The following is a 24,231-nucleotide window of genomic DNA, read 5'->3' as shown; positions in this document are numbered from 1 at the left end:
ACTGTCAAGTCTAAAATACTATCTGTCACAACTAATATTAGGGAACTACTACAGGGCAAGGGTCACAAAAATAAATGCCAATAGTCAGGGACATACAGAAAATGCCAAAAAAGAACCAGCTCTAAAAATGGCAGTATTCCAAGCTTGCAGTATTCTCAGTTATGAGGACACAAGAGAAGATAGGAGGGACTTATGAATCAGAAAGCTCATGACCCATTCAAAGGGAAGCTATCGCAAAACTCCACCCAATAAGTACCTGTGGGAGTGGAAAATCAGGGTTGCCACATTGACCAATTGTTCAAGACAAGTCATAAACATGAATTTTTATGTAAAACGTTCTAATTATAAGCAATCATTCAAAAAATTTTAAGAAAATACATAAGTAAAACACGTTTGCAGAGTGTAGTTTTTAACATCATAGGATTTTAAGCAGAAGACTGATAGAGTAAAAAAATCACCTTTCCAGAAGATATTCATACAAAGAATGAATTGGAACCAGGTACTGATTAAAAAGAGAATAATAAAAATAAAATAAAATAAAATAAAATAAAATGAGAATAATAAAGGAAAACTCACTAAGATGCTTCTGCTAAAAGGATAAACAATAAAAATAAAAGAAATTAAAAAATAAATAAATAAATAAATAAATAAAAGCAATCAGCAGAATTTGGGGACATACCAAACATGAAAAAAAAGCTAACCAAAGATAATTTGAAAATAAGTGTGAGGCATTCTTAAGCATTAACTTAATCAATAAAAGAAAATCACATACATCTGAGGTTTCCCTTAAATAGGATCCTAATCTATTCATCAAAGCACTCTAAAAGATACATGAAGGTCACTCAGGTTTACAAAATAGGTCAAAGCCAAATGCTGTAATCCTAACTACTACACAAAGAAAAACATTGTACTAGTACACTGTACTGTATTGCAAACACACTATTGTTAAGTGTACCTCTAAATATGGCTGGCAGCCCAGGACCAGCCTATAAATTATTTATGGTAAAAAAAAAAAAAAAAAAGAAAGAAAGAAAGAAAGAAAGAAAGAAAGAAAGAAAGAAAGAAAGAAAGAAAGAAATGAGAGTGTTATAAAGTAAAATTTTAAAAAACAATCTGACCAATCTGACCAAAATAATTTTTTTATTGGATCTAATGATAAAAAATTGCGCCTTATATTTTTTCCTTTCACTTTGCTGTAATTTATTTTTATTATATTTTACAAAATATCATCTGCAACAGACTAGCAAAAAAAGAACTGGTGGTCCTTTACCACACAGTCTAAAAAGTGGTGCTAAAGGAATGAAAACTGGTGTGGCCACTCTGGAAAAAAGTATGAAGATTCCTCAGAGTTAGAAACAGAAATACTCTATGATCTAGCAATTACACTACTAGGCATTTACCCAAAGGACAGAAAAATACAGATTTGAAAGGGTACATGCACCCCAATTTTTATAGCAGCATTATCACAATAGCCAAACTATGGCAAGAGCCCAAATGTCCATCAGCTGATGAATGGATAAAGATGTGGTATATATACACAATGGAATATTACTCAGCCATCAAAAAGAATGAAATCTTACCAATCTTACAATGATGAGGATAGAGCTAGAGTGTATTATGCTAAGTGAAGTAAGTCAGAGAAAGACAAATACCATATGATTTCACTCATATGTGGAATTTAAGAAATAAAACAGATAAACATATGAGAAGGAGGGGAAAAAGAGAAAAAGGGAAATAAAACCAGAAGAAACTCTTAATGACAGAGAAAAAACTAAGGGCTGATGTTGGGAAGAAGGTGGGGGGTGGGGTGCTAGATGAGTGAAGGGAATTAAGGAGGGCACTTGTTATGATGAGCACTGGGTGTTCTATGTAAGTGATGAATCACTGAATTCTATTCCTACAACTAATATTGATTAGTTGTATTAATCAACTATGTTGATTAGTATGTTAACTAGTATTTAAATAAAAATTTGAAAAGAAAAAAAATAAAAAGAAAAAAGTGATGCTGTGTAAGTTTTTAATGTTACAAAAAAGTAAACGTTACAGTAAAACATTTTTAAATATGAAGTAAAAATCTATTAACAGTATATTGTGTGTTTTTTGCCTTTTTTTGTTTCAAAGGAAGTATTTCTTTAGGCTTAAAATCTTTTATGTCTAGGCAAACTAAAATGCTAAGTGGGTCTCTGGGTTGTACAAAATTACATTTTTGCATTCACAGAGAACCCCTTCCATTAAAAACCAGGAGAAAGAAAGGCAGTACATCAAAATCTACAATGACTTTTAAATAAAGTTAACTTACCCATTACTACATAGGACTTAAATCGTGTTGATAATCTGTCCACAAAGGCACTTAAAATTTCCAATCCCATTAATGATACCTACAGATAGAAAGAAATTTTAATGAATACAAACTATCAATGCATTCTTTCATATTAATTACAATCACTGACATATAAAGATCTTCATATATTACCAAGTTTTTTTAAAAAAAACAAGGAGATTGAAGTATCCAGGGGTAAACAGTCATGAGGTTAGGGCACCCTATTCTCAAATGGTTCAATAATAATAATAATGTATAAATATGCAGGAAGATAAAGTGTATTTGACAGAATGTTAGTAACTGGTAAATTAGGTGAAGGGTACAAAGAAGTTCACACTGACCATACACACAACTTTCCTATAATGTTGAAATGTTTCCTAAATGAAAGTTAAAAATCAGAGCGCCTTTAATTACAGAGGAATCCCAGCTTTTGTCCAGGATAGAGACACTGGAAAAAAAAATACCACTCCCACAGTTAACAAGAAAAAGCCAAATAATCTATAGAATCGTTATCTATTCTTGAATTCATCAAAACCCCAAAGTTATAGGATAATCAACTAGCCTGAAATTTAAGGAAAGATAGATGCTCCAAAGGAGAGATGGGACATAAGCAATATGACACATGTGGTAGAGGACAGAAGGAAAATAAAGCTGTGATACAAGCAAGTTAAGAGTTCAACTTTAAAAAAAATTAAAAAGAGTTCAACTTTATTTAACTCATTGTTAATAGCTGAATGTAGGCTAGCATCAAAGTATGTAATCCCTAGTAGCCACAGATACAAAAGGAGAGACATCCATTTACCGGCTTTCTCACAAACCTCGACACTCATGATTGGAAAATTATCTCTTGGTTGTACAGGTCTCGGAGGAAGGCAACAGCTGCCTCTTTAGGAAAGGCACAAACCTTTCCTTTCCCATACCCTTGTCTTGTAAGGAACAAAGGCATGAAGCTATTGTAAGACAAATACTGTCACTCCAGGACACAGGTAAAAACTCACTGCTGCTGAGCAAAGAGAAAAGAAAAAAATTTCTCTACTTCAGAGAGAGAAGCAGAAAATCATCCTGGGCTCAGGTGATTTAGAGGTCTACAGTTGAGAAGAGGCAGGATCTCTGATAAAGTCTCATCCCCAAGACTTAGGAACAAAGGGCTCCTAAGACTGAAGCTGGACCAGAAAAACAGAGAACACTCCCACTTCCCACAAGTAGGCTGGCAAGAACAGAAAAGGAACAGTTTACCACTGGAGAAGAGAACATGGAAAAAAAACATCTATAAAGTACAGGAAAAAAGGGAAGGTCTAAAGTGAAAGGTGTTAAAAAAACACTGAGTGCCCAACAATTAATTCCACTCCTAGGTATATATTCAAAGGAATTAAAGCAGGATACAAACAGATACCTGTATGCCAATGCTCATTACAGCATTATTCACAATAGCTAAAAGGTACAAAAGCCCACATATTCCTCAACTGATGGATAAAGAAAATGTGGTATACTCACTCAATAAAAAATGTGGTCATAAATAGGACTGGTACATGCTACCACATGAATGAACCTTGAAAACATTTTAAGTGAAAAAAGAGTCACAAGTGGCCAGATGTTATATAATTAAACAACTAAGAAATGTCCAGAATAGACAAACCTATAGTAATAGAAAGTAGATTAGTGGTTGCTTAGAACTGTGTGTGTGTGTGTGTGTGTGTGTGTGTGTGTGTGTAGGGGGATCAAGTGGTATCAGTGAAAGGGTACAGGGATCCTCTTGAGGTGATGAAAATATTCTAAAATTAACTGTGCTGATGGCTGTATACATTTGTAAATGTACTAAAAGGTTAATGAACTGTACACTTCAAATGAATAAATTGTAGAGTATGTAAATTACATCAATAAAGCTGGGTTTTTTTTTTTTAAGATTTTATTTATTTATTCATGAGCGACACACAGAGAGAGACAGAGACACAGGCAGAGGGAGAAGCAGACTCCCTGTGGGGTGCCGGATGCAGGACTTGATCCCAGAACCCCAGCTCATGCCCTGAGGCAAAGGCATATACTCAACCACTGAGCCACCCAGGCGCCCCTCAATAAAGCTGTTAAAACATAATTGAAAACCTATAAATAGAATCACAGACTTAACAGACTTTACAGATGATAAAAGCAGTAACTCAAATCAGCAGGAAAAATACGCATACTAGGTAAGATCTCACTTAGAAATCTATCCCTAAGATATACTAGCAAAATTATTAAAGAACATGTGAATATTATTCAATGTGAGAGACCAGAAACTGTCATTCACCAATATGAGACAGATTCAATAAATTATGGTGCATCCATGCTATAGGGTACTGTGACACTTTAAAAATAAAAATGAGGACTACTCTAATTCTGCTATGCAATAACCTCCATGATATTGTTTTAAGATTTTATTTATTTTAGAGAGAGAGCAAGAGAGCAGGGGGAGGGGAAGAGGAGAGACTCTCAAGAGACTCCCCATTAAGTGTGGAGCCTGACACAATTCTCAATCTCACAACCCTGAGAGCATGGACCTGAGCCGAAATCAAGAGTTAGATGCTTAACCAACTGAGCCACTAGGTGCACCTTCATTCTGTTAAGTTTAAAAAGCAAGTTGGAAATATGCGTATATGTACTACAAATAGATATAATTAGAAATGTTTATCATAAATAACAGCAATGGGAAAAATGATCAGGAAAAATTTTTAATGGTTACGAACAGGCTATAAAGAATTGAGAAAGAAACCAGACTAATTGGAATACACTGTATTTGTAACAATAACTAATTTCATTGAAAACAAATAAGTGAACTGAAACATATACCAAATTAGTATTATAACCACACAAAAGACTGTTTCAAGTGACTTTAAAGTATAATAATTTGATTATCTTTCTCGAGGGGCATATAACCTATGGACAAAAACCAAACTCTACAAAAAAGAAACTTCAATGCTTTTTAAAAAGTAGTAAAAAATCAGTCCTGAAACTGAACTAGAATCACTATGAATTCATGATGGTTTTTTTTTAATTTTTTAAAGATTGACTGATTGATTGATTGATTTATGATAGACAGAGAGAGAGAGAGAGAGAGAGAGGCAGAGACACAGGAGGAGGGAGAAGCAGGCTCCATGCCAGGAGCCCGACGCGGAACTGGATCCCAGGACTCCAGGATCACACGCCCTGGGCCAAAGGCAGGCGCTAAACCACTGAGCCACCCAGGGATCCCCCATGATGTATTTTTCTTTAAAATTAAAATAAAACCTATGGTATTCATTGGAAAAAATCTAGAAATGATCAAACAAGTAACAATGAGTTCCACTAGTACTCATACTGTATTTTCCACATACTAATTCCCACTAAAAAGAACCAGTTTCTTGGAAAAGTGGCTGATTCCAGGCTAGAGCAGGAAACAGGATACCTTGTGATACTAAACAGCAAGTATGCTCTAAGAGATTACTAGGGTCATGTCAAGGTAGGACACCGTAAATGTTAGTAAGAATAATAATAACTGTGTTGTCTTGAAACACATTAGATATGTTTAAATATAAGAATTCATAATGATGAAAACTATTTGGCCAATATCGAAGACTGCTACAGCCTCAATATTTTGACAATTAGTAAATGAAAGGAAAGAATCATATGAACTACAGGCATACCTCAGAAATACTGTGAATTCAAAAATACTGTGAATTCTGTTCCAGACCACTGCAATAATGGGAATATCGCAACAAAGTCGAATGAATTTTTCCATTTCCCAGTGCATATAAAAGTCATGTTTACCCTATACTATGCTCTAGTAAGCAACATTATCATTATGTCTAAAAAAAAAAAGCACATGCCTTAATTACAAAATACTTTACTGCTAAAAAATGTTAATCATTATCTGAGCTTTCAGCAAGTTGTAATCTTTTGGCTGGCGGAGGGTCCTGCCTTGATGTTGATGGCTGCTGACCAATCAGGATAGGATGGTGGTTCCTGAATGAAGGCTGTACAGGCTGTGGCAATTTCTTAAAATAAGACCACAGTGAAGTTTGCTGCAACAATTGACTTTTCCTTTCCTGAAGGATTTCTCTGTAGCATGTGATGCTTTTTGATAGCATTTTACCCACAGAATTTCTTTCAAAATCAGAGTCGATGTTCTCAAACTCTGATGCTGCTTACTAACTAAATACATGTAATATTTTCAACTTTTTGGTGTCATTTCTACAATCTTCACCAGGAGTAGATCCCATCCAAAGAAAAACTTTCTTTGCTCATCCACAAGAAGCAACTCCTCATCTGCTTAAGTTTTATCATGAGATGGCAGCAGTTAGGCACATCTTCAGGTTCCATTTCTTTTCCTTCTCCAGGTTACTTTAATTCCAGTTACTGAATGTACAGTGTTACATGAGTGTCAGGTGTATGACATATTGACGCAACACTTCCATCACCCTATGCTCATCGCAGCAAGTGCAATCCTTAATCCCCAACACATATTTAACCTATCATAATATCCAATGGGAAAAAGTTTCTCCAACAACAGCAGGAAAACTGGACAGCAACATGCAGAAGAATGAAACTGAACCACTTGGATCACTTTCTTACATCTTACACACACAAAAAAAAAAAACTCAAAATGGATCAAAAACCTCACTGTAAGACCTGAAACCATATAAATCCTAGCAGAGAACACAGACAGTAACTTCTTTGACACTGGCCATAACAACTTCTATGTCTCCTGAGGCAAGGGAAACAAAAGCAAAAGTAAACTAGTGGGACTACATCAAAATAAAAAGCTGTTGCACAGCGAAGGCTCCACCTCTAATTCCAGTTATCTTGCTATTTCTACCACATCTGCCGTTATGCCCTCCACTGAACCCAAAGCCATCTGCTTCTTCCAAACTCCTATTTATGTTGATATTTTGACCTCTCCCAAGTAATCACAAATGTTCTTGGCATCTAGAATGGTGAATCCTCTTCAAAAGGTTTTCAGTTTACTTTGCCCTAATCCATCACAGGAATCACTATCTGCAGTACAAAATGTATTTAAGTAGTAAGTCTTCAAAGCTGAAATTACTTCTTGACCCATAGGCTGCAGATTGGATATTGTGTTAGCAGGCATGAAGACAACATCAATTATCATTGTACATCTTCACTGGAGCTCTTGGGTGACCAGACTCACTGTCAAAGAACAGCAATATTTTGAAAGGAATCTTTTTTTTCCAGCAGTGGCTTAAAATATTCAGGAAACCATGTTGTAAATAGATGTGCTCTTACCCAAGCTTTGTTGTCCCACTTACAGAGCACAAGGGGAGTAGGTTTAGCATAATTCTTAAGGGCCTTAGGATTTTCAGAATGGTAAGTGAAGCACTGGCTTCTCCTGAGAGTCACAGGCTGCATTAGCCCCTAACAAGAGAGTCACCCTGTCCTTTGAAGCCAGGCATTGACTTCTCTCCTCTCTGTGAGAGCCCTAGATGGCCTATTATTCCTAATAATAAGGCTATTCCATCTATGTTGAAAATCTGTTGTTTACGGTAGCTACCTTCTAGCTAGCTAGATCTTCTGAATAACTTGTTGGAACTTCTATATCAGCACCTGCTGCTCACCTTGCACTTTTATGTTATGGAGATGGCTTTTTTCCTTAAATCCCATGAACCACCTTCTGGCTTCAAACTTCTGCGGCTTCCTCAATGATCTCAGCCTTCAGCCTTCACAGAATTGAAGAAAGTTAGGGCCTTGCTCAAGATGCGGCTTTGGCTTAAGGGAGTGTTGTGGCCACTTTGATCTGGATAGACCACTAAAACTCTGTCTCTTTATCAGCAATAAAGCTGTTTTACTTTATCATTTGTGTGTTCACTGGAGTAGCACTTTTAATTTCCTCAAGAACCTTTCCTTTGCAGCCACAAGTTGGCTGTTTGTCACAAGAGGCCTAGTTTTTGGCCTGCCTTCCCCTCTTAAGTTTGATCATTTCTAGCTTTTAATTTAATGCAAGAGACACGCAAGTCTTTCTTCCACTTGAACACCTAGAGGCCATCATAGAGATACTAACTGGCCTCATTTCAATATGGTTGTGTCTCAGGGAACAGAGAAACCCAGAGACAGGGGGAGAGACAGGGAAATGGCTTGTCAGTGGAGCAGTCAGAACACATTTATTGATTAAGTTCACCATCTTGAATGGGTATGGTTCATGGTGCCCCCCAATAATTACATAGTAACATCAGAGAACTGATCACATGGATCATCATAACACAAAATAACAAAAAATATTAGAAATACTCCAAAAATTACCAAAATGTGACAAAGAGATAATGAAGTGGCCAAATGCTGATGGAAAAGGGGCACCAATAGACTTGTTTAATGCAGGGTTGCCACAAACCTTCAATTTGCGAAAAATGCAGTATCTATAAGGCACAATAATGTAAAGCACAACAAAAGGAGGTGCACCTGCCTTTCTATTATAAACTATGCCAGTGAGTCAACAAACAGAAATAAATGGTGTTTCTCTTTATACAAGGATTCTAGTTAATAAGTGAAGGAATGGCAAAATTAGAGTATCATTTTGCAAACCTGAATGAATTAAGAGATCTAAACGCTGAACGTTAGTGGTTGCTAACATCATAAAAAGGTATTATCAGACCTTATGCGTTTTTTTGTGTTATGTTCCTCTTGAGTGGGAACAAAAGAAAGACTGAATCTGATCAAGCTTTAGGTCCAACTACCAATTTAATAAATACAGACAGCAAAATCATGAATGTGGGAAACTCCACAAATAAAATCCAAGAATATTTAAAAAGAGAAACCAAGGGAGAAACAAATTCAAAGAAACTTAATAAAGATAGCCTCCCAAAGGTGCCCACATCCTAACACCTAAGAACTGTGAGTATGGTACCTTAAGTGGTAAAAAAGAACTTTAAAGATGTAGTAAAGATTTAAAATGGGGAAATTACTCTGGGTTATCCTGGGCCCAATATATCATAAAATCCCTCATAAATGAGAGGCAGGAGAGTAAGCAGAGATGTGATGAAAAAAACAGTAGGAAGAAAGATCTGAAGGTGCTACACTGTTAGTTTTGAAGACAGAAGAGGCCATGAGCCAAGAAACACATGGAGTTTCCAGAATATGGAACATTATCTCCTTGAAGTTCTCTAGAAGAATACAATCTTGCCAAAACCTTGATTTTATTCCAATGAAACCCATTTTGGATTTCTAACATCTAAAGCTGTAAGAAAATAAATCTATGCTGTTTTAGGCTACTAACTGCGTGGTAATTTGTTACAGCAGCAAGAGGAAAGTAATATGTTAACGAGTCACAATGTGGAAATCTTATTTGGATCCTGATTTTACTTGAAATAATTAAAGAAGAGCCTGGGTGGCTCAGTCAGTTAAGCATCAAACTCTTTGGTCTAAGCTCAGGTCTGGATCTCAGGGTCGAGGTTCAAGGCCCATCTGAGCTCCAAGCTGGGTGTGGAGATTACTAAAAATACAAACAAACAAAACACCTAATTTAAAAATTTGTATGACATTTTAAAAACTGGAAACTTAAACCTGCATATTTCATGCCCAGGAATTATTTTTTACATAGGATAATGGTACTGAGGTTATATTAACAATTTTTAAATAATTTTTTAAAAAATTAACCATCAGTTGGGATGCCTGGGTGGCTCAGTCGCTGAGCGTCTGCCTTTCGCTCAGGGCGTTATCCCAGGATCTGGGGTCGGGTCTTGTGAGGAGCCTGCTTCTCCCTTGGCCTGTGTCTTTGCCTCTCTCTCTCTCTGTGTCTCTCACAAATAAATAAATAAAATCTTAAAAAAAAAAAATCAGTAATCCGCCCTTATCTCCAGTTTTGCTTTCCACACCTCAGTTACCAAGGTCAACTATGGTTTGGAAGTAGATAACTCTCATCAGAAGCTCAACAGTAGCCTAACAGTATGTTACAATGCCTACATCATTACCCTCATTTCATCTCATCACTTCATTCTCCCACATCATAAGAAGGTATCGTACAAGGAGATTTGTAAGAGAGACCACATTCACATAACTTTTATTATAGCATATTGTTATAAATGTAATTTTATTATTAATCTCTTATTGTGCCCAACATAAATTAAACTTTATCATAGGTATGTATGCATAGGAAAAACAAACATACATAAATATGTAGGTATTATCTGTTGTTTCTGGCATCTGCTGGGGGGGGGGTCCTAAAAATGTATCCCCCATGAATGAGGAGAGATTATTATATATAGAGAAAACCTAAAAGAATCCACAAACTGCAGAAAAAACGTTTTGAATTATAAACAGGTTGGCCACAAAAATCATTATCCAAAAATGCCATTTCATTTCAATACATCAGCATAGTTTTAAAAATTAAAAAAACACCATTTATACTCTGAGAATAAATCTAACAAAACGTGCATAAAACCTGTTTGGAGAAAATAATGAAATATTAATGAAAGACATTAAAGAAACAAAAAATTATAAGTATATAAGTTCCCCAGGAATGCACCCGGCTAGTAAGTCAAGGGACAAATGTGTTTTAATTTAGATTCAACAAACATTGAGCCTGATATGGGTATAAATGCCGGGAGGTAGGTACATACCGTAATGGGAATCTTAAGAAATTCCAATTCCTTCAATTTTCTCCATAAAGTAGCAAGTAAGCCATCAGCTGACACACTGATGATGGAAGAAGAGATACCAGTAGGTCTGAGGTGGGAGGAAAAGATATAAAATAGTTGTCTACGAGAAAGACTGAAAGAACTAGAAAATACAGTATAATTACCAGCCACCAATTAGAGCCCACTTGAAGGTCAGAAATTTAAATTGAAGTCAGAGGTTTTGTGTTCTTTACCATCTACCTTTAGTATGAAGGGGGAGAACAGAATTAAGAATGAATGTCAGGGTGTGACTGACCAGGAAATTTAAGCTCAGACTAAAGGGACCATGGGATACTTAAAAGCTAACTAGTTTGAGGTGGTCAAACTCTTTAAGTTTGAGTACTCAAGGAAAGTAACTTACAGGATTTAGAGTTTTAGAATATCACAACTGCCAATAGTAATGCCGCTTGTAATGCCAGCAACCACACACCATAGTGGTCTGAACTGGCCATGGTAGCATTCATGGGAAGTCAGGCTGGGACATTCATATACTGAAATCTATTTTATCCCTTACAAATTACTTATAACTTTACATTTTTAATATAGATAGGACATTCGTGTGATTTTTAAAAATTATGTGTAATGAGAAAATGCTCTGTATCACTGGCCATCAGGGAAATACAAATCAAAACCACAATGAGGTACCACCTCATACCAGTGAGAATGGGGAAAATTAACAAGGCAGGAAACCACAAATGTTGGAGAGGATGTGGAGAAAGGGGAACCCTCTTACACTATTGGTGGGAATGTGAACTGGTGCAGCCACTCTGGAAAACTGTGTGGAGGTTCCTCAAAGAGTTAAAAATAGACCTGCCCTATGACCCAGCAATTGCATTGTTGGGGATTTACCCCAAAGATACAGATGCAGTGAAATGCCGGGACACCTGCACCCTGATGTTTCTAGCAGCAATGTCCACAATAGCCAAACTGTGGAAGGAGCCTCGGTGTCCACAGAAAGATGAATAGATAAAGAAGATGTGGTCTATGTATACAATGGAATATTACTCAGCCATTAGAAACGACAAATACCCACCATTTGCTTTGACGTGGATGGAACTGGAGGGTATTATGCTGAGTGAAATAAGTCAATCAGAGAAGGACAAAGATTATATGGTCTCATTCATTTGGGGAATATAAAAAAATAGTGAAAGGGAATAAAGGAGAAAGGAGAAAAAATGAGTGGGAAATATCAGAAAGGGAGACAGAACATGAGAGACTCCTAACTCTGGGAAATGAACAAGGAGTGGTAGAAAGGGAGGTGGGCGGGGGGTGGGAATGACTGGGTGACGGGCACTGAGGGGGGCAGGTGATGGGATGAGCACTGGGTGTTATGCTATATATTGGCAAACTGAACTCCAATAAAAAAATAATAAAAAAATAAAAAATAAAAATTATGTGTATTAGGTATTATCTATAAATCTTATTACATTATAAGGGAGATGTTAAAACAGGCCACTGAATCTAACACAGTTCAGAATCACTGCCCTAAACAACTCTCATGCACATATACAAGGAGACAATGTATAAGAATGTTTACAGGGAAAAAAAAAAAAAAAAAAAAAAAGAATGTTTACAGGGGCATCCCCGGTGGCTCAGCGGTTTAGCGCCGCCTTCAGCCCACGGCATGATCCTGGAGACCTAGGATCGAGTCCCATGTCGGGCTCCCTGTGTGGAGCCTGTTTCTCCCTCTGCCTGTGTGTCTGCCTCTCTCTCTGTGTGTCTCTCTCGAACAAATAAATAAAATTTATTTTTAAAAAAAAAGAATGTTTACATTAAAAATTAAAAATAGGGCAGCCCCGGTGGCCCAGCGGTTTAGCAACGTCTTTGGCCTGGGGTGTGATCCTGGAGATCCGGGATCAGGTCCCATGTTGGGTTCCCTACATGGAGCCTGCTTCCTTCTGCCTGTGTCTCTGCCCCTCTTTCTCGCTCTCCCCTCCCCCATGTCTGTCATGAGTTAAATAAATAAAATCTTAAAAAAAAAACAAACAAACAATTGGGATGTTCTTTATGGTTAAGTAAAAAGAAAAGGCATGGTCCATATACAAATAGATCCAACAATTTGTATTTAAGCAATCTAAGAAATACTATATTTTAACAAATGGATGGTTTATAAGAAACACAATCGAGGTGAGACTAACATTAGAAGGTGTTTCATCCTTCAAATAGCAAAGGGGCTGTGATTTTGGATTCTGAGAAGACTTGATATCTTAGCACATTACTCAGCTCAGCATTACATAGTTATAATATAAACGCTATTTATGAGGCACCTGGGTGGCTCAGTTGGTCGAGTGGCTGCTTCAGCTCAGGTCGTGATTCTGGGGTCCTAAGATCAAGTCCCACATCAGGCTCCCTGCTTTGCTGGGAGCCTACTTCTCCCTCTGTCTCTGCCTCTCTCTGTGTCTCTCATGAATAAATAAATAAAATTGGAAAAAAAAAACCCTAAATGCTATTTATTTCTCCATTTTTAGAGTCAACTTACTGTTATACTTGCAGATAATATATATAAAAAAGTAGAGCTGACAAATCAAAGGATACTGAAGAGGTTTAGAAAAGTACAGAAAAGGAGTAGGAAAATCTTAACCCCCCCCCCAAGTTCAAGTACTCCTCCATCAATTTGCCAAGTATATGACAGATGCTCAAGAAAAGCAATTATCATTAATTCCTCTCTCTCAACCCAACGGGAGGTCCCAATGGCTCTATCACCAAAGCGTTATCTCAAAATCCTCCACTTCTCAACACTGCCATTGCTACCAAACCAGTCTTAGCCACCATCACCTCTCTGCTTCTTTTGTTGCTCCTTTATAGTCCACTCTCCACAAAGCAGCCACCCTCTATATAAAACCATCCACTGACTTAGAATAAAATCCTATAAAGCTCTTATCCATCTGCCTCCCTAATTTAATCTTTCTTAACACTTCACTTGTAAACTCTAGCCATGTTGTCCTTCTTTATGTTCCTCCATAGAACTAGGGCCTTCACATTTGCAATTTCCTTTGCCTAAATCATTCTTCACTCCTATATTTATTTCATTGTCTATATACAAATTTCACCTCACTTTCTTGACTACATGGATCCTGCCCAACACTCCCTATTCCCTTCACTGCTTTTTTTCCCCAAAGAACTTACCACCTCTAGCACACTATAGATTCTAGTTATTTACCTTTGTGTATTCCTCTACCTCCACTAGAATCTAAGTCCACAAAGGCAAGGATTTTGGTTTTCCCACTACTATATCTGAAGTGCCTAGAAGAGTGCCTGCTCACGGTAGGTCCTCAATGAATACCCAATGAAGCTAAATGAATGAGCTTTACTAGTCTTGTTCACAGCTAGATCCTCAGTATCCAGAATAATACACAGCATATAGTATAATCACTCAAATTTTGGGAAGTAACGATGGTTATGAAGATACTCAAATATAAAGTACTACCAAATGTGAAGAAAATTGCATTTTGTTCAGCATAGTTTGAAATTTAAGTACAATTCTCTATTTGTATGTTCAAAAAAATTCCATGATACGCTTTTTTTCAAAAGACTTAAATATGTTTTATTGTATCTTGGGTAAAAAATGATGATCTAGCTTGGTAATTTAGTTTATAAAACCCAAAGAGGAAACTAATTCAAATGCCCTTTTAAAAACATCAGAAAAGGTTTTACATATAGCATTCAGTAGAAAGAAGAGAACTAATGATTCAAGGAGAAAGCAGAATTAATGAATTAATGGCCTTAAGTAGGCAAGAGACGAGAAAATCTAATATTCGTGTGGAGGAACTGATACATACAGTAAGTGAGGAAGATAGACCATTCATTCATTGCAATGGAGAAAAAGGTAGAATATATGGCACAACTACAAGACAGCATATAAATAAAGCTGCAGAAGCCTGTGACAGTTTTCTTCTGATTGTGGAAATTGTCTCAGACTACAGTATCTAGTAAGGAGCAAGGAGAGAATGTGTAGTAGTAAAGAGATGAGAACCTGAGTCAGATCCCTCATGGATTCCAATTCTTAAGGACTACTTCCACACAGCACTGAGTGCTTAAAGACATTAAAGAAAAATTAGGATACTATGGTATCACAGAGGCCAAGAGATGTGTTTCATTCCTTCATTTGACTGGCCAAATGCTATTCACTGATAGTAAAATGGTCCAAAGCCGACTCACCACCGCCAGCGTAGATAGAAGGTGATGAGATGATACACGTGCAGAGTGAAATGGGCCAGCATAGAAGGGGACACATTTCACTTGGGAAGGGAAGCAAGCACTACCAAAGAGCTAACAGCCTATGTTGCAACATAAAATCAATTTTCTTGAGTGTGCATATATCCTTAGTGTAAGCAAATTTAGGTTGTTTCTCCCCCAAAAATAATAACCTCCCAAACAGTACTGATATATCATTAAATGTTAACATTTCCTAAAGTTTAAAAAAATAATGAAATGGTATGTAATAGAGCATCCAGGTAGTTAATTCCCATATGGTTTACAATTCTTGTAAAAGTCAACCTCTTCTAAAACTCACGGATTCACCATTAAATCTACATAGTAATTGTAGAGTCTGATTTTCTACTCTCTGAGAATAAAACTTGCAAAGAACAGCCATTCGCAGGATTATAAGTATAAATCACTTAGAAAAATCACTTCAACCATAGATTTGAGCCAGCATTTTAAAGCAACACTGCCACCAGAAGACTAGAATGAAAAATAACTGCTAAAAACTACAGTACAGGCTAATTACAGAATATTCACCTGGTCTCAACTTGGCTACTTTACAACCTGCCTACTACCAGCTCTTCAAAAACACTCATTCTTGTGGCTCATAATTATTTTTCAGGATCAGCTCAAACCCACTAAGGCACTTTTCACCAGATCACCTACTGGCACACAAGTTTCAAACTGATTCAGTCCTCAACTGCAGCAAAACAAGTTGACAGGGAATGTTCAAGTGCTTTGTATCGACAATGAATTAAAAACAAATACATAATGCCCTTGGGTCAGCATCTTTGTTAGATTTAACGGTAAACTTAATCAGGCACTAATTAAACTCTACAGATCCTTTAGAGACAAAGAGCACAACCTTCCAGACTCAAAATTTATAAAAGAAAAAAAGAAACAAGATTAAGTAGGATAAAAAACACATTAAGGATTAACCTGACATACTCTTTTGAACTTAAAAATTGTACCTAATGTCCTAGGTCTAGGTAGTGTTTACAAGGTTGACAGACGCAAAAAGTCTTCAAGCGCTTTATGCGTGCAGAGTACCAATGATTTTGTAAATAGGTGATCAAACATTGTGTCCTAACGCCAAATAACTCCGCACTGTGCCACGAAATCGCCGACTCTGTCACTGTTCACAAGCGAGGAAACACTCGGTCGTGGTGGGAACCTGTGCCCAGGGCGGCGGTGGGGGCGCGACCCCTGACCCACAGGTCCCCCCGCACCCCGCCGGGCGGCCCCGAGGGCCGGCGCACCGGGGGATGCGGAGGGGCCTCCAGGGACCCCCGCCCCTCAGGCCTCCCCCCGCCGGGCGGCCCCGCGGGGCACGCACGCCGGGGATTAAAGGGCCGGCCGGGAGGGCGTGCCCCGTCCGCCGCGCCGCGCCGCCGCTTACCCGGTAGTTGCTGGAGCCCACCCAGCCGGTGAGCGCGTCGACCGTCTCGCCCAGGCGGCCCAGGTCCTTCTCCAGGTCCGGGATGGCGCCGGGGGCGCTGAGGTAGAGCAGCAGCTTCTGGCCGACCTGCAGGCGGCCGCCGACGTCCTTCTGCTGCACCTGGGCGCTGAAGTACTCCATGCTGCGGGGCTCCATGGCCGCCCGCCCGGGAGGAGCCAACTTTCTCCGAGCGCCGCCCAGCCGCCAGTGCGGGGCCCCGCGGGAGCGGGCGGGGAGCGCTCCGTCCGGCCGACACGAGGCCCGCGGGGCGCGGCGAGCGGCGGGACCAGCGCCAGGCGCCGCGCGGCCCCCAAACTAGTCAAACTCGGCGCCCCCCGCCACCCAGCCCGCTTTAGAGGCCGCGGCGGCCGGTGACGTCAGCACGCGCGTGTCGTCAGCGCGACGCCGGCGAGCGCCAGGTCTGCGGACTGCTGCCTCCCGGCGGCGGCGGGGCGGGCGGCGGCGGCGGGGCGGGCGGGCGGCGGCGGCGGGGCGGGCGGGCGGCTGGGCGTGCTGGGCCCCCTGGCGGGGTGGGACCTATGCGGTCGGCGCCTTCCGGAGGCTGGCAGCGTCGGGGCCCCGCGCCCCCATCCCTCCCACCCTGAGATAGAGAACGCTTCCACGTGTGCTTCCGCGTGACCCCAGTGCCGGGGAAGGTTCCTGGTGCTTGGTAATCCCCTTCCCTGTCTCCACACTCGTCGTCGTCGTCAACTTGTAAGAATTCACTTCCTCAAAAGAACACCCACGACCTCTGCTTCCAGCCACCGTCATTGGCTGGGTCACCGTGTAATTTGTGTTGCTTTTAACGGAGGTTTACGTACGTGGAACACAGTGCACGTCTTGTAAGCGTACAGATCGCGAGTCCAGGCGAACGCATAGGCCAGGGCACCTTTCCACCAGTGCGCTGAGCCCAGGCACTTCCCAGCTGACCACCGCTACCACCACAAAGCCCCCTCCCGCCCCGAAATGCTCATCTGATCTCTAGAACCTGGGTGTTGTTCTCCCTGTAGCATCCCGTAACCTCCTGCGGGGGTACCCCCGAGCCCGCCGTCCTCCTCTGAGCTGGCGTTGAGGCTCACCGGCACCGCTCGGTGTGAGCCACGCCCCTCTGTTGCTGCGCAGTCCCATTGCGTGCAAGCAGAACGACCGTGCACCTTCCACCTGCTTATAGACCTTTGTGTTAAGAGCTTTTCAATAATTATGAAGAAAGCTGCTATAACCGTTAGTGTACAAGTCCCTGCGTCAACACATGTTTTCGTTTCTCATAGATAAATACCAAGGACTGGAACGACCAGGTCTTCAGATAAACATGTACTTAATATTAGGAAATATTAGCCAAATGAAGCGGCTGCATTAAGTTGCGCTCTCACCAGCAGTGCTTGAGAGGTCCACTTGCTCCACGTTGTCCACAGCATGCAGTATGCTCGGGATCATTAGTTACAGACGTCTTAGCGTGTTCCTACAGCCAGAAATGACTGTTGCTCTTAGCCCTCCATTCACCTTTCTGAATGCACAGATCGCACTAGCTGGTCTTTAAATCGTAAGAAAACTAAGTATTCTTCAACTTATAGAATGATGGCATTTGAATAACCCTGGAAGTACCTATACAATGCTTAGTAAATACTGATTACTCTTACCCATATACAGCTGCACGTGTTTCATTAACTCATCAATTATCTTCTGAGCACTTGTTACCTGCTAGACACTGTGCCAGGTTCCATAGATACAAAGTTCATTTAAACTGGTCTCCACCCAAAACAAACTCAAAGGCAAAACAAAAAAAAAGAAAAAAGAAAAGAAAAGAAAGAAAGAAAAGAAAAAAGAAAAAAAAATTTCAACAATTCCAGGATGCTATAATGGAATAAACAAAGGTTTTTGGAAGCCCAAATGAGAGGTTCCTTATCTAGACGGCACTGAAAATGGGAATAGAGAGTTGTAAATCAGGGAAAGCTTCCTGCTAGAGGTTATATTTAAATTGGAATTCAGCGGGTGCCTAAGTGACTCAATCAATTAGGCTAAGCCTGTGCCTTCAACTCAGGTCATGATCCCAGGGTCCCAGGTTTAGATAAAGCCCCACATTCAGCTCCCTGCTCAGTGGGGAGCCCGTTTCTCCATCTGACCCTCCTTCCGCGTACATGCTGTCTCTCAAAAAATCTTTTAAAAAATAGATTTGACGGTACATAGGAATTAATTAGTGAAAGAAGTGGTTTCTTGGGGAATAGTTTACAAAATGTAGCCTTGAATGTTGTAACATTTGTCATCACATGCCCAACATAAAATCTACATATTTATATCACTGTTGTCTATCCTAGGTTAATCATCATTAGAACAGAAAGTTCTCAGATTTCTAGTTCTCAGCACCTACCTAGTATCTCAGTCAACTTTTCATACACCTCTAGACCAAAACAAAAAAACCGAAGAAATAACACCCACAGAATAGTAACATCCAAACAAATTAATGAGTATTCATACCTAAGATCTTAGTAGCCTGATGTAAACTAACACAAAAAAATTGAGAGTTCATTTTTATTTATTTTTTTAAATAAATGTATTTGTTATTGGTGTTCAATTTACCAACATACAGAATAACACCCAGTGCTCATCCCGTCAAGTGCCCCCCTCAGTGCCCGTCACCCAGTCACCCCCACCCCCCGCCCTCCTCCCCTTCCACCACCCCTAGTTCGTTTCCCAGAGTTAGGAGTCTTTATGTTCTGTCTCCCTTTCTGATATCTCCCACACATTTCTTCTCCATTCCCTTATATTCCCTTTCACTATTATTTATATTCCCCAAATGAATGAGAACATATAATGTTTGTCCTTCTCCCATTGACTTACTTCACTCAGCATAATGCCCTCCAGTTCCATCCACATTGAAGCAAATGGTGGGTATTTGTCGTTTCTAATGGCTGAGTAATATTCCATTGTATACATAAACCACATCCTCTTTATCCATTCATCTTTCTATGGACACCGAGGCTCCTTCCACAGTTTGGCTATTGTGGACATTGCTGCTAGAAACATCGGGGTGCAGGTGTCCGGCGTTTCATTGCATCTGTATCTTTGGGGTAAATCCCCAACAGTGCAATTGCTGGGTCGTAGGGCAGGTCTATTTTTAACTCTTTGAGGAACCTCCACACGGTTTTCCAGAGGGGCTGCACCAGTTCACATTCCCACCAACAGTGCAGGAGGGTTCCCCTTTCTCCGCATCCTCTCCAACATTTGTTGTTTCCTGCCTTGTTAATTTTCCCCATTCTCACTGGTGTGAGGTGGTATCTCATTGTGGTTTTGATTTGTATTTCCCTGATGGCAAGTGATGCGGAGCATTTTCTCATGTGCGTGTTGGCCATGTCCATGTCTTCCTCTGTGAGATTTCTCTTCATGTCTTTTGCCCATTTCATGATTGGATTGTTTGTTTCTTTGGTGTTGAGTTTAATAAGTTCTTTATAGATTTTGGATACTAGCCCTTTATCTGATAGGTCATTTGCAAATATCTTCTCCCATTCTGTAGGTTGTCTTTTAGTTGTGTTGACTGTCTCCTTTGCTGTGCAAAAGCTTCTTATCTTGATGAAGTCCCAATAGTTCATTTTTGCTTTTGTTTCTTTTGCATTCATGGATGTATCTTGCAAGAAGTTACTGTGGCCGAGTTCAAAAAGGGTGTTGCCTGTGTTCTCCTCTAGGATTTTGATGGATTCTTGTCTCACATTTAGATCTTTCATCCATTTTGAGTTTATCTTTGTGTATGGTGCAAGAGAGTGGTCTAGTTTCATTCTTCTGCATGTGGATGTCCAATTTTCCCAGCACCATTCATTGAAGAGGCTGTCTTTCTTCCAGTGGATAGTCTTTCCTCCTTTATCGAATATTAGTTGACCATAAAGTTCAGGGTCCACTTCTGGGTTCTCTATTCTGTTCCATTGATCTATGTGTCTGTTTTTGTGCCAGGACCACACTGTCTCGATGACCACAGCTTTGTAGTACAACATGAAATCTGGCATTGTGATGCCCCCAGCTATGGTTTTCTTTTGTAAAATTCCCCTGGCTATTCGGGGTCTTTTCTGATTCCACACAAATCTTAAAATAATTTGTTCTAACTCTCTGTAGAAAGTCCATGGTATTTTGATAGGGATTGCATTAAATGTGTAAATTGCCCTGGGTAACATTGACATTTGCACAATATTAATTCTGCCAATCCATGAGCATGGAATATTTTTCCATCTCTTTGTGTCTTCCTCAATTTCTTTCAGAAGTGTTCTATAGTTTTTAGGGTATAGATCCTTCACCTCTTTGGTTAGGTTTATTCCTAGGTATCTTATGCTTTTGGGTGCAGTTGTAAATGGGATTGACTCCTTAATTTCTCTTTCTTCAGTCTCATTGTTAGTGTATAGAAATGCCACTGATTTCTGGGCATTGATTTTGTATCCTGCCATGCTATCAAATTGCTGTATGAATTCTAGCAATCTTGGGGTGGAGGCTTTTGGGTTTTCTATGTAGAGTATCATGTCATGGGCGAAGAGGGAGAGTTTGACTTCTTTGCCAATTTGAATGCCTTTAATGTCTTTTTGTTGCCTGATTGCCGAGGCTAGGACTTCCAGTACTATGTTGAATAGCAGTGGTGAGAGTGGACATCCCTGTCTTGTTCCTGATCTTAGGGGAAAGACTCCCAGTGCTTCCCCATTGAGAATGATATTTGCTGTGGGCTTTTCGTAGATGGCTTTTAAGATGTCGAGGAATGTTCCCTCTATCCCTACACTCTGAAGACTTTTGATCAGGAATGGATGCTGTATTTTGTCAAATGCTTTCTCTGCATCTAATGAGAGGATCATATGGTTCTTGGTTTTTCTCTTGCTGATATGATGAATCACATTGATTGTTTTACGAGTGTTGAGAAGTTCATTTTTAAAGAATATTTGAGAGAGAGTGTGTAGGAGAGGGGGGCAGCAGGGGAGGGAGAGGAAGAGGGAAAGACTCCGAGCAGGCTCCATGCTGAGCATGGAGCAGAAGGCAGGGCTTGATCTCATGGGTCATGAGCAGAAACCAAGAATCGGATGCTCAACCAACTGAGCCACCCAGGCAACCAGAAAAAAATACGTTTTTTATTTTTAAATAACAACACTTAGGTACTTATAAGAAGTCTGTACCTCTTGGTCACTGTGCAATTTCTCAGACCTTGGAATCAGATTGGATTCTGCCATTTTCATACTATTGTACATAGATTTCCGTACAGCACTGAAAACAGCCTTGCAAAGATAGGACATCATTGAAATAAATGTACTACAATTTAATGTTGAAACTGTGAACTTCCTAGAGCCAGTACAGTTTGTGCCATGTCTGACAGATGCCAGGTATCACTATTTAACTTTAAAATCTAAAGTATCCTGGACTGCTCTAGGTGAGTTTGCTACAGCGGCCTAGGGTGCCGAAGCACACAGTTTACCTGACAATACCTCACAGATACCTGACAATACCCAAGTTCTCAGAGAGACAAAATACAGGAAACACAAATAGCAGCTCATGTGGGAAGAAGGCATGGGCTAATGGGAACTGGGTTTCACAAAAGCTGTTGCCTGAGGAGCACAGCCTGACTTATGTTAGGTCTGTTAATCCTCCAAGCACTTTTTTTAAGATTTATTTATTTGTTTATTCATGCACTTCTATATGGAAGGTATTGAATCCTCATTTTAGAGACAAGAAAGCTGAGGTGCAGCTTAAGTCTGGTTAAGTCTCCTGTCTCGTTCATGATTTCAGATCCACGATTAAAACCTAAGATGTAAAAAAAATAAAAAAAATAAAAAATAAAAATAAAACCTAAGATGTCAGGGATCCCTGGGTGGCGCAGCGGTTTGGTGCCTGCCTTTGGCCCAGGGCGGGATCCTGGAGACCCGGGATCGAATCCCATGTCGGGCTCCCAGTGCATGGAGCCTGCTTCTCCCTCTGCCTGTGTCTCTGCCTCTCTCTCTCTGTGACTATTATAAATAAATAAAATTTAAAAAAAAAAACCTAAGATGTCTCACTTCTGTGATCTCGCAAACCTTAAAGGAAAGAAAATTAAGGAAAATAAATTTTTTGAAATTACCATAATAATAACACTCTTTATATAACATAGACTTTCTTTGAATGTCTCTATAGTATTTGCACTTAGAACCTGCCTTTCTCTGAATTATTATTTAATTAAGTTATTTATCTAGAGAGCATGTGAACAGCGGGAGGGACAGAGGGAGAGGCAGAGAATCCCAAGCCGACTCTGTACTGAGTGTGGAGTGTGATGTGGGGCCCAATTTCACAGCCCTGAGATCCTTACCTGAGCTGAAACCAAGAATCAGACGCTTAACCTACGGAATCCTCTAGGTGCCCCTCTGAATTACTATTAAAAAGAAAAGGATAAGGAGATGAAGGAAATGGATAGGAATCTTAGGGGGAAAAGCAGCATAGGAAACATCTGTGTTCTTTCATAATCCGTCACTAAAATGTATCTGGTAGCACAAGTCTATTTTTAAATGGCAACAAGACTGAAATAGATCATTCAAGTGCAGGAGACTGACTTCCTGACCTATTTGTTCATTATTTGTGATGATAGTGGAAACTATGAGTATATTTTGTATGGCATTGAACTTTATTTTCCATCTGAAGACTAAGAGACAAATCACTGCTAGTCTGAAACCATACTTCAACAAATATCCATCAAGCAATATCCGTCAAGCAGGGCACTGGTGTTAAAATACTAGAGTGGAAGAGGGACTTTGGATGACTTATCAAAGGTAGGTAACATCCCTCCTCAGAGGCTAAGTATGTACACAAATATTCAGATCAACTTTATTCATAATAGCCTAAACTGGAAACACCCTAGATGTCTACCAACTGGAAACTAGATAGCTATAGTATAGCCATACAGTGTAATTTTGCAAAGCAATAAAAAAAAAAAAACAATTGTTCCACTCAGCAATAAGGATGGGTCTCAAAAACACTATGTTGAGCACAAGACACAAAAGAGTGATTCTATGTATATGAAGTTCTTATATAGAGAAAACTTATTTAATGATAATATAACTTATCACAAAGAATGGGAGCCAGTGGATATTGACTGGGAGGGAACACTCTGCATCTTGATCGGAGTGGTAATTGTAGTAGACTATGCATGGGTAAAAATTCAACAAGTTGTGTGTGTACTTAAGATTAGTATACGGTACATTTGCTTTATGTATAACTACTAAAAATGAGGGGGAAAGATTAGGAACAAAGGATTGAAAGGAAAATAAAAGGATAAAAGAGTTCTGGTCCATTGCAGTATTATCCAATAGAAATATAATATACATGTGGTCATGAAATGTATGTAATTAAAAATTGTCTTATAGCCACATTTTAAAAAGGAAAAAAGAAACAGGTAAAGTTATGGGCACCTGGGTAGCTCAGTCAGTTGAGCTTCTGGCTCTTGATTTTGGCTCAGGTCATGATGTCATGGGTCATGAGATCCAGCCCTGCACTGAAGAGTCTACTTGAGATTCTTTCTCTCCCCCTCCTGCCTCCCATGAGCTCTCTCTCTCAAATAAATAAAATAAATCTTTAAAAAAAAGTTGAAGTTATATTTAGACTATATAAATTATATTTCATAATATTTTAAAATAACATTTAATAAAGTTATA

The 24,231-nt window shown here is 39.5% G+C and overlaps 1 protein-coding gene across 26 annotated transcripts in view; it reads right to left on the bottom strand.

The window, feature by feature from the left end:
- Positions 1-16,973, bottom strand: part of CLASP2 (cytoplasmic linker associated protein 2) — a 176,587-nt gene extending 159,614 nt beyond the window's left edge. For 11 of the 26 annotated variants that reach the window (XM_041733812.1, XM_041733817.1, XM_041733813.1 and 8 more), the window contains exons 1-2: positions 16,559-16,973; positions 2,300-2,378 (exon numbers count right to left, since the gene is read on the bottom strand). In XM_041733812.1, the coding sequence (XP_041589746.1) occupies positions 2,300-2,378; positions 16,559-16,753 (274 nt within the window). In that variant the 5' untranslated portion in view covers positions 16,754-16,973. The remainder of the gene's footprint in view (positions 1-2,299; positions 2,379-16,558) is intronic. The other 15 variants (XM_041733814.1, XM_041733820.1, XM_041733826.1 and 12 more) reach the window with 2 other exon arrangements.
- Positions 16,974-24,231: the final 7,258 nt, after the last annotated feature.

Source organism: Vulpes lagopus, chromosome 19 (assembly GCF_018345385.1).
Source record: "Vulpes lagopus strain Blue_001 chromosome 19, ASM1834538v1, whole genome shotgun sequence".
NCBI lineage: Eukaryota > Metazoa > Chordata > Mammalia > Carnivora > Canidae > Vulpes > Vulpes lagopus.
This window is presented reverse-complemented; position numbering and strand designations above follow the sequence as displayed.